At 32.7% G+C, this 14646-nt stretch overlaps 1 protein-coding gene across 3 annotated transcripts in view; it reads right to left on the bottom strand.

Moving 5' to 3' along the window:
* The window catches only part of LOC143071520 (receptor-type tyrosine-protein phosphatase S-like), a 32570-nt gene that overhangs the window by 11452 nt on the left and 6472 nt on the right, over positions 1–14646 (bottom strand). For 2 of the 3 annotated variants that reach the window (XM_076245879.1, XM_076245888.1), the window contains exons 5-15: positions 9145–9313; positions 6936–7067; positions 6208–6345; positions 3737–3874; positions 3199–3336; positions 2761–2898; positions 2106–2240; positions 1625–1762; positions 1387–1515; positions 828–933; positions 228–307 (exon numbers count right to left, since the gene is read on the bottom strand). In XM_076245879.1, the coding sequence (XP_076101994.1) occupies positions 228–307; positions 828–933; positions 1387–1515; positions 1625–1762; positions 2106–2240; positions 2761–2898; positions 3199–3336; positions 3737–3874; positions 6208–6345; positions 6936–7067; positions 9145–9313 (1441 nt within the window). The remainder of the gene's footprint in view (positions 1–227; positions 308–827; positions 934–1386; positions 1516–1624; positions 1763–2105; positions 2241–2760; positions 2899–3198; positions 3337–3736; positions 3875–6207; positions 6346–6935; positions 7068–9144; positions 9314–14646) is intronic. The other variant, XM_076245896.1, reaches the window with a different exon arrangement.

Genomic DNA, 14646 nt, shown 5'->3' with positions numbered 1-14646 from the left:
TGTCCAGTCAACCAACAGTAGATTAAATTCATAGTAAAATAGAGCTTCTCTTGATTACTCTTCATCAGAACAACCTAAAAATTGGAAATCATTATTTATGACATATTACATATGTAGATTATGAACAAGATCGTTTTAATCTTAACATCACATTGTTGGATAAAAAAAAAATCCCTTACTTGTTATCGTTTTCACATTAAACAAAAATGTTATCTAATTTAGTATACCAGCAATGATGTTTCCTGCATTATTGTAAACGACATCCATTTGTTTGTCAGATTTTCTTGCTCTTTTTGCCATGTAATGTCTGTAAAATAAATTAACCATAATTTCATGTTGCTATTACAAATACTTGTTACACAGTCAATGATTTATAGTAGTAGTATTTTTTTTTATATTTTCAGCTGTTTTGATTTTTGATTAGCAAAATGCTTTGTCGTTCAATAGCAATGTAAAATGTGCCCATAGTGTATAGAGTATCATATCGTTTTATAAATTTACTGTTTACAAATTTTTGAATTTTTTGAAATACTAAGGCTTTTCTACCCCAGGCTTAGATTACCTTACCTGTATTTGGCAAAACTTTTAGGAATTTTGGTCCTCAATGCTCTTCAACTTCGTACTTTATTTGGCCTTTTTAACTTTTATGAATTCGAGCGTCACTGATGAGTCTTTTGTAGACGAAACACGCGTCTGGCATATATACTTAATTTAGTCCTGGTATCTATGATGAGTTATTTATATATGTTTCGGGGTTTTGTTTCTAGTTTTAATCTATTTGTATGTAGTAAAATCCCCAATCATCGTAAATAAGTATAGTTATCTACCTTAATGAACAAGTTACAACTATCAATGCTATAACTACAAAAACTCCAACCAAGCAACCAATGACGCCACCGGACATCACCACTTCTCTACTATTAACAGCTCTACCTGAAATGATTATAAATACGCACATTGGTTTAACAGCAAACACGATTTTTTGTAAAAGGGCTATTGACATACAAACTCAAGATGACAATTCAGGTAAAATACATATCAAAATCAACGTAACAGGAATCGGACAGTGGTAAACTCGTGTAGACAACACAAACTAAATTTAAATAAGGTAAAGAAAGTTATGTTTAAATGTCAAAAATAATGGAAGTATGTCAAACCAAGGAATTATATATTTAAATATACAATTCCTTCGTCATAGCATGAAAGATGTAACTCATTATTTTGTTAAGCAATGTATATCTGTTTTTATTGAAAAACTTATATTCAATCAGTAAATTATTCTTGGTATCAGAGTAACACAAACAAACAAAAAACATCAATAAGTTGCTGAAGGGCTTTTGAAAAACTTTTTATCATGACCTTCATATATATCTTACAGTATCTTACATTGCAATCCATGGTAGCCATCTTGGCATCCAATGAGACATTTTCCGTTGACTGGATCACACGCTGTTTTATTATGACAATGGCCACACCTATCTTTACAGTCGTCACCATAGAATCCTTCTGAACAGGCTGAAAAACACGAATAATATTTGAAAAAAAATTAGGTACGAGTATTATAATTGTTTTTGGTATCAAATTTTGAATGGTGTTTTTTTTTATATATATAAAAGACACTTACGTATGTTACAATGAGTTCCTCTCCAGCCGGGACTGCATTCTGTTGGACAGTGTCCCATTATTGAATCACATGATGCATGATCCGCACACTGTCCACAAATCTGTGTACAACCACTACCATAAAGTCCAGATGGACATTCTGTAAAACACATAAATCAATATATTAAATGTTGTCTTTAGTTGTTCCTTATTTAGCCCTTTTGTTATTTAGGTTCAACCATAATTAGTATTTGCGATGATGGTTTTCTTAATTATAGTTTTATGATACTGTGAAGTGGCACATTTACGCCTAATAAAAATAAAAAAAAGCGATAATATCATTATTTTCTAACTCAATTCATATTGATAAACATTATTCACATTATGTCAAATTGCATGACAGTTACTCAATATGCTCTGTATTAAATGTAATGAAAGGTATTGTATTGAAATAAATATTCATGAATACAATACGACGAATTATTTTTCTAAAAGACTCTTACTCCTGTCACATTTTGGATCCTGGAAGCCTGGTTTACATTCGTGTATACAGATGCCAGTCACGTGGTCACAATGTTCATTACTACATGTTCTACATTCTTTTGCACAATCATAACCCCAATATCCGTGCTTACACGCTGTGTGAAATATGAAAATAAAATACAACTCTTGAACAATCATAATAAAACAAAGAATATGATGTATCCATTCATGACACGAAATCAGTACATGCACAGAGAAAAACACGCAAAAAGCAAAGGCACATCGCTTTTATTGTTGCTCTTCTTCTTAAAGTCAAAATGAGGCCTTAGTAATAATGGAAAACCCTCTAACTTTCACTGCAAGATTAAGACGGTCTCTAGCACCGATTTGAGAGAAATTATTTGCTATGTCTATTATAAATTACATGACAGTTTTGAATAATTTTGGTCAATTGCATAGAAGTGTGTAGCTTCAATATTATAAAATTAAACAATACAAATGTCAATTGTAATGAAGCATTGGATAATTTACATTAATTCTAATTTTTTATTGGAAAATTACACGGTAATGATTTTTTTTTAATTCTAATATTGTTTAAAATATTACAGGAACTAGATTACTTCACGTAAAAACAGCGACATTCAAACAAACAAATAACTAACCGGGTATACTCACGTGTAATACAATGTAAACCACTCCAACCTGGACCACATCCCCTTGTACATTCCCCGGTAATATGATTACAGGGATCAAAATTTCTACAATTTCCACATGCTATAGAACAATTTTCTCCAAATGTTCCAACTGGACATGCTACAAAAGTGATTTAGACTATAGTAACTGAAAACAATAACATTTACTTAATTAAATAATAGATCTGTGAATAACAAAATACAGGGTCACAACAGCCTATTGATAAATGTTATAATGAAGCTAATTTAGTTAAAATATCTACAAGTTATCTAAACAACATGTAAACTAAAGTAACACTGATTCAACACCAATAATATATACAAACACTGGATTACGACAGGGTTGTTCATCTATGGCCTCTCTTTATTCCATAAAGTTTTGTCTTAGCAAAATATAATTTATGAAGTTTTGAGCACTTACGTCCTTGACATAGTGGCATAGCATAACCTGGCTCACAAAATCTACGACATTCTCCAGTATGTGAATTACACGTTTCCCCACCAGCACATCTTCCACACTGTAATTGACATGTTTTTCCGTAGCTGCCAGCTGGACACTCTATTATAAACAATTAATGTGTTATGATTAAACTAATACATTTAATGCATACACCTAATGTATACTTGTTTTAACAGGTGCATATATTGATTTACACAACTTGCATACTAGTACATGTACTTTAACGCTTAGTAGTATTTTTTTTAATAGCTTCAGTTATGCAACAAATTGAATGTTGATATCAGTTTTTTCCTTTCGATGTATTTGATTGTTTAAATTATAACGAATTATCATGATATCTTTGCGAATGAAATTTCATTTATCAATCAGATATAAAGTTTTCATATTAAGATACCTAATGTAAAACAAAAGAAACTTTAAACGGCCAAGTAAAACACAATGTAACTGTGTTAATATCCGTGCTAAATGATTTATGAAAAAATGGATATACATCACATACTATTACTACATCGATCACCAAAGAAACCTTTGGCACACCCAGTTGGACAAACTCCTGTTTTCTTGTCACAATCTGTTAAATTAGCACAGTTAAAGCAAGCATCTGAACAATTAAAGCCATAAGAATATTGTGGACATGCTGTAAATAAATAATTACATGTCATGGTGTTAATATACAATTACATGTTATGGTGTGAATATACAATTACATGTTATGGTGTGAATATACAATTACATGTTATGGTGTGAATATACAATTACATGTTATGGTGTGAATATACAATTACATGTTATGGTCTAAATATTCACAATTTTTTTAATTCTATTATCTAAATATGCAATTATATGTTATTACGTAGGTACACAATTATACGTTATGATATAAAACATGCAATTACATGTTATTTTGTAAAATGCAATAATATGTTATTATTTAAGAATTGAGTGCTTCTTTTTGTAACTTCATTGGGGTGTAAAAGCGTTGACCGAAGTACATTTTGTATGAAGCGCGGAAGCCCTTTATACTAAAAAGGTGCACACGGAAGCATTCAATACTTATAATTACATTTTTTAGCTATGATCATGAAAACACGAATTTTATAAATTTTTTTTATTTAATTCACCTGTGCACTTTATTGTGGATGTGTTATCATGAATGATAAGTTTTATTGAGTGATGCAATTGCTTAAGGAATAAACAGTGATGTGCAGTTAGCCAATCAGAATAAAGTATTATAATGAAACATACATCTAATGTAATTATATAAATATGATATTACATGTTATTTTGTAAATAATGCAATTACATGTTATGCAGTACAGTACATAATGCATATATTCAAGTAAAAAATGAAAAACCATTATTTTTACAAATTGCACATTTATTTGAAGTACATTATTTTAAAATTAAAGAACCTTAGTGAGCACGCTCACATACCCCACGTCCCCACATTGTCATTGGAGAAATTAAATAAGTGTAAGAAAAAAAAATTGTATAAGAAAAAATATTGAATAATAATTTCCTGTCAATATGCACATCAACATAGTATGTCCTTATTATCTACAAAATTTCATGAAATTCTGTTGTGTGGTTTCAGAGGAGTTGAGATGACAAACTGTTGCAGAAGTACATTGAAGCAAGTAAGTTCAAAGAGATGTAACTCCTAGAAAAAAAATTGAATCGTAATTTCCTGTCGATATGCACATCTACATAGTATGTCCTTATTATCTTAAAAGGTTTCATGAAATTCTGTTGTGTAGTTTCAGAGGAGTTGCAATGACAAACTGTTGCAGTAGTACCTTAAAGCAAATAAGTTCAAAGAGATGTAACTCCTAGAAAAAAAATTGAATCGTAATTTCCTGTCGATATGCACATCTACATAGTATGTCCTTATTATCTACAAATGTTCATGAAATTCTGTTGTGTGGTTTCAGAGGAGTTGAGATGACAAACTGTTGCAGTAGTACAATAAAGTAAATAAGTTCAAAGGGGGGTAACTCCTAGAAAAAAAATTGAATCGTAATTTTCTGTCGATATGCACATCTACATAGTATGTCCTTATTATCTTAAAAGGTTTCATGAAATTCTGTTGTGTAGTTTCAGAGGAGTTGCGATGACAAACTGTTGCAGTAGTACAATAAAGTAAATAAGTTCAAAGGGGGGTAACTCCTAGAAAAAAAATTGAATCGTAATTTCCTGTCGATATGCACATCTACATTGTATGTCCTTATTATCTAAAAAGGTTTCGTGAAATTCTGTTGTGTAGTTTCAGAGGAGTTGCGATGACAAACTGTTGCAGTAGTACAATAAAGTAAATAAGTTCAAAGGGGGGTAACTCCTAGAAAAAAAATTGAATCGTAATTTCCTGTAGATATGCACATCTACATTGTATGTCCTTATTATCTAAAAAGGTTTCGTGAAATTCTGTTGTGTAGTTTCAGAGGAGTTGCGATGACAAACTGTTGCAGTAGTACATTAAGCAAATAAGTTCAAAGGGGCGTAACTCTTATAAAAAAAATTGAATCGCAATTTCCTGTCGATATGCACAACTACATAGTATGTCCTTTTCATCTGAAAAGGTTTCGTGAAATTCTGTTGTGTGGTTTGAGAGGAGTTGCGATGACAAGAAACAGGACTGACGGACTGACGGACGGACGGACGGACGGACTGACGGACGGACGGACGGGTCAAAAACATTATACCCTCCGCAACTTCGTTGCGTGGGGTATAAAAATATTTAGCAACGTATTTTTTACCTCCATTATATACGTATTCAGTAATTATACAAACAAAGTATATATAATGAATAGATATTTTTTATATTGATTAACAGAGTTAGTTTGAATAAAAAAAAAAGACAAGTTTATAATCATGCAAATAATTTTCAAGATCGTACAGATGTCATTCAAGTTTCTATATTAATGCATTATGTAATAATCGTTTAATTAACTTTTTTTCAAATGATTGACTTACGCGTTTTACATTTGGCTCCTTTCCAACCTGCATCGCATCCGTTTACGCATTTCCCTGTAATGACGTCACAGGCCTCCCCATTTATACATTGTCCACACCTTTTTTCACAATTTTCTCCGTGTGTTCCATTGGTACATGCTATGATATAGAAGCAGTATTTTAACATAAAATTTATATCCTACAGTCCTAATGGCAAATCAACATAAAATAAAAACATGAAATTTAAAAAAAAAGATGTATATACTTTTGAGGTTATTGATGGTGATCATAGTAGTGGAGTAGTCCAAATAATTATGACGTCTTGCAAGACTATTTTAAACAATTTCTGGAACGCCTTCAACTCAATAAATTTCAAACCTCAACAATGTTATAAGCAGTTTGTCTTTGTTTTGCAATCCCACTATAATTTATATGCAACAGTGGTTGTCAAAAATGAATGAAAATACAATTCCAACAAATCCATTTCTTTTTATATAATCAGCTTTGAGTCTGTCACCTTTACAGTAAAAGTTGTTCTTGTCCTATTACAAGCTTCTTAGAAAAGCTACACATTTTTTTTAAAACTTTTTTTTAAAGAAAAGCTATATAACATGTCTTAAAACAAGCTTTTTAGAAGAGATATAATTGTTAAAATTATCCTACGATGAAATGTAACCCAATTGATTCTGAATTAAATCATATGGTCTTTTGCGTCCGCCAAAAAAATATTCAATGACAATGATGCTTACCCATATCGCATTCAGAGCCTTGCCATCCAGCCAAACACCGACCAGGACAGAGACCAGTTCTCTGATCACAAGTGCTTCCTTTACAGTGACAGAATTTGTCACAGTTTTCTCCAAACGTTCCATAAGAGCAAACTGCAATTTAGATTTCATAATATTAATGTATCTCTATAACACCAATATGAGAATAAATTAAAAAAGAAACGCTATACAAGAAGTGAAGTACAGAAAAATATATGTAACACTCCCAAACGTGTCCTGTCCCCCAAACGTGTCCGATTCCCCAAACGTGTCTATTCTTCCGAAACGTGTCCGTAATATCCAATATTCCCTAAACGTGTCTGATTTTATAACCCCAAAACGTGTCCGATAATTGTTATTCGCCAAAACGTGTCCACTATTAAACGCCAGGACGTCTCACGTCTTTTAGCGCTAATACATGAATAAAATCAATAACGTTTACGGCAATTCTATAATGGGGGACACAGTTGATGAAGTGGTCATTTATTAGTATTAGTTGGTTCAATGCCGGTTGTTATTGCAAATTTAACCTGTAACATATAAATCAACTTTTGACTGAAATTGCTTATATTCCAGTTGCAAGTATTATGCTCGTTTAGAGCGCACATACATGTACAAACATATCTAGTTCAGTTGAATTAATCGTTTACTATGTAACTATTCTGAACTAATAAACTCCGATGATGCTTTTTATATTGCAGCTAATTTCCTAATGCATAAAGAACAAAACTTTGGTTAGCTTGCTTGCTTGGTTTTTATATTGTACAATCCATAGGATAACACCCAATTAAATTCAAATATAATATATTAATGTTAAACAATGCCTATATGTATTGTTTAAAGATGGCAATCTTATTTACAAAGCTTGTATTAACAATTATACAAACAATGCAAGCAAGCCAAACAAAGTTTTACTTTGCAAGCATTTGGAAATCAGCTGTAATCCGCGAATACTGCACGGCGGGCTTTTAAAAGAATTGACTTCCTTTTTTTCAACAGTTCTAATATTTTAAAAGATATTCAAATCATAAACTGGTTATCAGGTATTTTGATAAATTTAAGGATTCCAGCATCACTACTAAAGTGAAGACATACAAACAAGAGTCATAAGTCCAGTGCCAAATATTTCATGCATTATTTGAACGATATCATATTAACAATAAATACTATACATAAGTTTTATTATCATACCGGGGATTTAGGACTGGGCCTAAATTTGTTTACGATTATTCGGGATTAACATAACTTAAAAATCTAAAGAGCCAGTAAAGACCGATTTTTATATAACTTCACTAAGAAACTATTTGATTCTCTCAAAAAATAGGGAAAAAAAACTCTTAAAATTATAAAGTGGTAGTAAGGTTTTATATTATGAACTTTTCGAGCATCACTTAAATACACGCAAACAAGAGACATTACGTCCAGAGGCAAATAGTTCATTATATTTGCCGGAACTCTTGGATTGTACCTTAATTATTCCGGGAATTTGGGATTAGGCCTAAATGTGTACAGTTATAAGAATTTACACTTTACGGTTATTAGGAATTTACACTAATCGTAACTCGGAATTAAATTATATTTTTTTTGGAGCGGAAAAGGACAGTTTTATTTTTACGGAATATCAGTATAACAATCTTTTATTTCCCTTTATATTATAGGAAAAGTTTGGGGAATTGGGCACGTTTGAAGGATTGGGCACGTTTGGGTGTTTATTAAAAAATGGACACGTTTAGGCGTTTGAATAATACAAATGACACGCTTTGACGCCCTTTTTACAACTAGACATGTTTTGCAGTTCAGTGACGTCGATGTGGACACGTTTGGGAGTATCGGACACGTTTGGGGGGAAGGACATGTTTCTGAGTGTTACATATATATATATATATATGAAAAGGCATATATAAATTAGATTGCTTAAAAATATGAGGAAAAAAATATTTTTAAATAGAATGTTAGCGGTTAAAATGAGTACTGGTTATTTCTTTCACTTATCCATTTAGATGAATTAGAATTTGCAGTTTTAATTCACTAAGTTTAAATTAAATATCTTCGTCTGCCATAACTGCAACCTTCTAACTATAAAAGATATAAGAAGATGTGGTATGAGTGCCAATGAGACAATTTTCCATCCATGTCACAATTCGTAAACTGAGTAAACAATTATAGGTCAAAGTAATGTATATATATTTACCATAGACTTCTACTTCACACAACTCCAGATTAGCCCAGCACGAGTAAGACGTTTTTGGACAATTTGAGGAATCTACGACTGGCCGTTGGTTATAAACTGTCACAAATTGTCCCCTGTTTGTACAGTTCTTTAGTTCTAATATTGATGGAGGATTGAAGAATACGTCGCCCTAAAATTAACAGCAAAAATTTGTTTCAGTTTGATATATTATTTATTTTATATCTCATAATGTATATAATATATGTGTCTTGTAACATGGTCAAATTTGTTCTTCACTTTCATTTATCTGTTTTTCTTTGCTTGTTTTTTTTTTCTTCGTTTTATAAGATTTCTTTACATTTGCATTACCATTATAAAAAAACTGTTTGAAAAATCCTTCTCACAACTTCATGAATTACTTTCCGTTAATTGCTCTATATCGTTGCTACATTGATATCTCAGAAATTTCCCTTAAAAGGGCACTAGCTATTAAGAGATGTATAAAAAATCTAATAACTTTTATTATTTGCTCAATCAATAATGAAATGCAAATAATAATTAGCTCTTAGCAGCCAGTATGGTCTTATTTTGTCAAAATCAGCTATAAAACATTAATTTTGAATTATTCACTTGCAAGTGAATGATTCGACCTCATTGAATCGGTATTCATAATTATATGTGTAAAGTTATTTAAAGGAAAAGAATGTCAACATTGAAAGTGAAACAAAGGTAGATCATTTGATTGACTGATTTGATCCACAAAATTTTATTCTTATAGAGGTAAAAATGAAATTAAATAGACCTAGAATAATCCAACACCACGAGTTTGCTTAATCTATTTATATCTTTATTTATGTTTACATCGCTTATATGGTCAACGTATGACTTAAGAGGTCAACTCGATAATTAATTAGATGGCGTATGGACTAAAATACTCACGAAACGAAGCTACGTTTTTTCATGTGCGTGCCCTGTTTATTATATATTTCAGACTTTTGATAGTTTGGATAAATGTTTTACATTGTTATGATTAAAATATGAGATTTAGAATTAAATCGGTGAACATGAATTTGACAGCTAGTGTCCCTTTAATTCATTGCCAAATTCGAAATGTCTTTCAATCTTAACTCAATTCAGGTACATATCTTTTTTTAATTTCTGTGAGTTTGTAACAACATTTTGTATAATTTATCTAACATAAAACCAAATAAGTGATGCTCTTAGATGGCTCAAACTGGAATTTTGAAACTTATCGCCTAATTTTTAGTATTCAACCTAAAATTTGATAAAACGGGCATTTTGACCAACAAGAAAACTCTGTCAGAAGTGTAAAACCTTATGTAATACTGTATTCCAGGAACAAATAAAAATTGTTGAAGGGTGTCTTTTGATGCAAAGAGAGGAGGTTGGACGTTGGGCTAACTATCCAACCCAAAAAAGAACTTGTTACAGAAACCAGAAACGCTGAAGAAACCCAAGATTGGTGTACTGCTGAGGAACCAAACATGACACATTTGGGGGAAAGCCGAAAGGAAGCCCAAAAGCCGATCAGTTCCATAGTAGCGCCAAAACAGAATATGTATATAGGATGTTGGAATGTTAGAACAATGGCAGACATATCAAAAGCAGCACAAGTAGCGAAGGAAATGAAAAGTTATGGTATTGACATACTAGGCATCAGTGAGAGAAGATGGAAAGGATCGGGTGAAACCAAGCTTCAAAGTGGAGACACTGTGATCTATGTCGGGGATGATGAACATCAAGTCAAGGGAGTAGCCATAATGATGAACGAAAGAGCTAAGAAATCATTGATGGAACGGACACCAATAAACAAGAGAATGATAAAAGCAAGATTCTATTCAAAGTATAAGAAACTGACAGTTATACAAGCATATGCTCCAACAAATGATGCAAAAGAGGAAGAGAATGAAGAGTTTTACCAACAACTACAAGACAATGTTTCATCCTGCAATAAGAATAATATGCTTATAGTTATGGGCGACCTGAACGCAAAAGTAAGCAAAGACAATAGCCATATGCAAGAGGTGTTAGGAAAACATGGATGTGGGACAACTAATGAAAATGGTGAATTTTAATGCAATTTCTGCCAAATCAACGGCCTCATCATAACAGGCTCCATTTTCCCACATAAGGAAATACATAAAGTAACATGGAAATCCCCTGATGGAAAAACAACAAACCAGATAGATCATATAATGGTACGTGGGTACATGAGGACATCAATATTAGATACAAGAGTAATGAGAGGAGCAGATGTGTATACTGACCACCACTTAGTAAGGTCAAAGATCAGACTCAAACTGGCAAGAAATAAAGGTGACAAGAACAAATGCAAAAGAGAGAGATATGACCTAAACAAGCTAAAAAGTATGGATGTAAGGAAAAGGTACAATATTGAAGTGAGAAACAGATTCCAAGTACTAGAAGAAGGTAACATAGAAGATCCAGTGTTGAAATATGTAGGTGCAGTAGAGATATACACTGAGGCAGCTAAACAGGTATTGGGGAGCAGTAAAAAGATCAGTAAACCATGGATAACCAACAATACATGGAAAATGGTTGATGAAAGAAAAGAAATTAAAAATAAATTAGAAGGAACTAGATCGGAAAGATTAAAAGTGAGACTCAACGAAGAATACAAGCAGAAAAATAAAGGGGTTAAGAAAAGTGCCCGGGAGGATAAAAGGAAGTGGTACAATAAGATGGCTGAAGATGCAGAAAAAGCAGCAGAAAATGACAGAAACAAAGAGCTTTACAACATCACTAAAATCCTAACAGGTGAAAGAAAGAGGCAATACAGAGGAGTAAAAAGTAAAGAAGGAGAACTGAAAAGTGAAAGAAATGATATATTGAATAGATGGGTAGAATATTTTAGTGAAGTTTTAAATAGGCAAGACCCTCTTCATCCAATTTCAGAGGAAGATGTAGATATGGCCGAAATTATAATAGACGAGATCGATCTAGGAGAATGGACAGTAGCTGAAGTTAAAAGAGCACTGAAGAAGACACAAAATGGGAAGTCAGCAGGAATAGACAGTGTAACACCAGAGCTTATAAAGGCAGACATCGACCTTACAGCAGAAAAAATGGCAGAAATATTTAACAGTCTATGGGAAGAAGAAAATTGGCCAGCAGACTGGAGAAAGGGATTGATTTGTAAGATCTTTAAGAATGGCGATATGACAGATTGTAACAACTGGAGAGGAGTGACTCTTTTACCTGTTTTCAGTAAAGTATTCTGCAGAATGCTAATAGAAAGAATAAAAGAAGGAATAGACAAGAGATTGAGGAATGAGCAGGCAGGATTTAGACCAAAAAGAGGAACAACTGAATAGATTTTTATCCTTCGAAACATACTTGAACAAACAAATGAAAGGAGGGCAGCTTTAATAATACTTTTTATAGACTTCGAAAAAGCGTTTGACTCAGTCCACCGAGAGAGTCTATGGTATATCATGAAGAGCTACGGAATACCTGACAAGATAATAAGAACCATAAAGGAGATATATAAAGGATTTAAGTGTTCTGTCATTGATCAGGGAGAAACATCAGAATGGTTTGAGATAAAATCAGGAGTGAAACAGGGATGCGTAATGTCAGGTTTTCTTTTCCTTCTAGTCGTAGACTGGATCATTCGGAAAACAACTGCAGACAAAGCCAGAGGGATACGATGGAACTTTAATACTGTTCTAGAAGATCTTGACTTTGCTGACGACATCGCACTTCTTTCCTCAAGATTTAGCGACCTTGATGAAAAAACACAGAATTTAACAACTGAAGCTGAAAGAGTTGGAATGAAACTTAACCCCAAAAAGTGTAAAACTCTGAGATCCAAGCAAACAAAGAATAAAGAGTTGATAACACTATACGACCAGAAAGTAAAAGAGGTAAACAAGTTCACATACCTGAGAGCAGTTATGGACAAAAAGGGAGGAGGAAGTTGTGACATCAAAAACAGAATACAGAAAGCAAGAGGGACATTCCATCGCCTAAGAAATATATGGTATGCAAGAGGAATCGGCCGAAAAACAAAAATACACCTATATAAATCATTAGTTAGACCTGTATTATTGTATGGATGTAAAACATGGAAACTAACAATCATTGAAGAAAAGAAACTAAATACCGTAGAACACCAATGCCTAAGAAAGATCCTAAAAATAAGATGGCGAAGTAAAACATCGAACAAAACAGTAAACGAAATAGCTAACACCCGAAACATCAGTTGTGAAATCATGAGGAGACGGTGGACATAGATAGGACATATGTTAAGGCATGAAAGAGACAACAACAGCTATGTAGCTCTACAATGGGCACCTGATGGGAAAAGAACTAGAGGAAGACCAAAAACTACATGGAGAAGAACAACAGAGAGAAAGGAACCAACAAGGATGGACAAGTTGGGACGTAGCCAGAACAGCGGCAAAAGATAGAAAAGGGTGGAAAAGCAGCGTGGAGGCCTTATGCGACTTCTGGCGCGGAGAGAATTAAGGTTAAGGTTAAGGTCTTTTGATGCAAAAATTTAAACAAATATTTACAAAACGCTATATTGTATCAAAACAATGCTTATTGTTTCTTTTATTGACCCCAACGCTTCAGTTTTACTCAATATAAAATCTAGTAAGCTATTACTACTACTACTACTACTACTCCCGAAGCTGGATAACGAAAACAGAAAAATGCGCAAACTCTAAGGAAGCTTTTTATTTGCATAAAAGAATGTGTATTAAAATTTATTAGTAATTGGGAATTTTAGAGATTGCAAAGTATTATTTGAGGATTTTTTACTTATTTTTAAAGTTATGTAAATCATCTTTATTTTAATAACTCTTTTTTGAATATATCATAATTTGGAAAATTAGGCTTCAAATGCTTACTCGGTTCCAGCAAAACTGCATGGTTGCTGCACTAGTGCAATGAGAGTTTACCCCTGAATTGTGCTATGACATAAACTAAAGAGCAATAAGTACTTTTTAGAATAAGTTCTTTGTTGTTCAACTAAATATTAGCGCTTAATTTACTATGTATCACTACTTTAAGGATGCAGCGTTTTACATGATAGATGTACATTTTTTTCACTACTCTAATGATGCAGTGTTTTACGTGATAGACGTACACTTTTACCACTACTTTTAGAATGCAGCGTTTTACATGATAGACGTACACTTTTACCACTACTTTAAGGATGCAGCGTTTTACATGATAGACGTAAACTTTTATTACTACTCTAAGGATGCAGCGTTTTACATGATAGACGTACACTTTTTGCACTACTCTAATGATGCAGCTTTTACATGATAGACGTACACTTTTACCACTACTCTAAGGATGCAGTATTTACATGATAGACGTACACTTTTACCACTACTCTAGGGATGTAGCGTTTTACATGATAGACGTACACTTTTACCACTACTCTAAGGATGCAGCGTTTTACATGATAGACGTACACTTTTACCACTACTCTAAGGATGCAGCGTTTACATGATAGGCGTATACTTT

This window comes from Mytilus galloprovincialis, chromosome 1, assembly GCF_965363235.1.
Source record: "Mytilus galloprovincialis chromosome 1, xbMytGall1.hap1.1, whole genome shotgun sequence".
Classification (NCBI taxonomy): Eukaryota; Metazoa; Mollusca; class Bivalvia; order Mytilida; family Mytilidae; genus Mytilus; species Mytilus galloprovincialis.
Note: the sequence above shows the minus strand (reverse complement) of the source record. Positions and strands in the feature narration are given on the sequence as shown.